We start from the raw sequence: 1,410 nt of genomic DNA on the forward strand, positions 1-1,410 counted from the left end.
TAGCAAATAGAGGAAAGAGAAGGGGATGCTGATCAAGCTTGACATGGCTAATGCATTCGACAGAGTCAACCATTCTTTTCTTCTCCAAGTCCTCCAATCCTTCGGCTTCCCTACTCAGTTTATCAGCCTCATTAAAGCTTGCATCTCAAACCCTTGGATAGCCTCCATGGTCAACGGCCGCCCAACATCCTTCTTCCAAGCCCATCGTGGACTAAGGCAAGGTTGTCCTCTCTCGCCTTTTCTGTATATACTCATGGCAGATTCTCTTAGCAGGAAGTTGGTTGCAGAAATGAACACTGGTGATCTCCCAGGAATCCGAACTGAAAATGCTCTCAAGCCTATAAACCATGCTCTCTTTGTAGACGACTCCCTTCTCCTAGGTGGAGCCTCTAATAGAATAGCAGCTAAATTCGATTCTGTGCTAAAAAGTTATTGCAGAGCTTCAGGAGCTGTGATAAATGACAGAAAGAGCTCGATCTATGGATGGAATGTAAGCCAACACAACCTCAATACCATAGCCCAGATCCTTGGATTTGAGTCCTTCGCCCATTGGGACAGCATCAAATACCTCGGCTTACCCCTCACATCTGGAGTCAACAACAGATCTCTGTGGAATGGCATCATTAGCAAAATTAAAGACAAGATCACCTCCTGGGGAGGTTACTGGCTTACCAAGGGAGGGAAAACCATCTTACTTAAATCCGTCTTATCTGCTCTCCCCATATATCAAGCCTCTTTCCTTCTGGCTCCGAAACACATAATGGAATAGATCTCATGTCTCCTGAGAGACTTTCTCTGGAAAGGAGGCAGAGGCAATCACAGTAAAATGCATTTGGAAAACTGGGATCTTGTCAAGCGGCCAATACTGGACGGAGGTCTACAGATTAGAGACCCTGCCTTATCTAATCAGTCACTTGGATGCAAGCTTCTTTGGAAAATCTATTCAGATCCCACACACCCTGTCAGTGAAACGCTCACCTCCAAATACGCGCAGGGGATCTCTCTCAGGCATCTGTCAGCAAATAATACTCTTGCAGGCACTCATACCTGGAACCTCTGTAGGAAATGCATCAGCAGTTTCAGGAAACAATTGTATCGCATACCTGGCAACGGGGAGAAGATCCTCCTCTAGAAAGATCGCATCATGAATAGCCCCCCTCTCAACTCCCACGAAGAAATCCGCAATCTTAGAGATTGGCTCCACGGAGCAGGTATAAGAAAGCTAAACGAAATTTCCGCATGGGATAGTAAAGGGAATTGGACCGATTGGGCACTCCCTCCTATGCCGGCGCAGCTCCACTATCAACTCGCAATCCTCAAAATGCTGCTCTCAAACGCAGCACCGGTCCATCGCAATAGCGCAGACAGATGGGGGTGGGGTGATACAGGTTCTTATACCTCAGCTTTGGG

The 1,410-nt window shown here is 47.0% G+C and overlaps 1 protein-coding gene across 1 annotated transcript; it reads left to right on the top strand.

Annotated features, from left to right (window-relative positions):
- Positions 1-253: 253 nt before the first annotated feature.
- LOC149255152 (uncharacterized) lies at positions 254-769 on the top strand. The gene has a single exon (XM_089454961.1). It carries the CDS (start codon positions 254-256, stop codon positions 767-769), a length of 516 nt encoding a protein of 171 aa, XP_089311087.1.
- Positions 770-1,410: the final 641 nt, after the last annotated feature.

Source organism: Pinus tabuliformis, chromosome 7, assembly GCF_031772625.1.
Source record: "Pinus tabuliformis cultivar Carrire ecotype Pingquan chromosome 7, CPIR1, whole genome shotgun sequence".
NCBI classification, from domain to species: Eukaryota; Viridiplantae; Streptophyta; class Pinopsida; order Pinales; family Pinaceae; genus Pinus; species Pinus tabuliformis.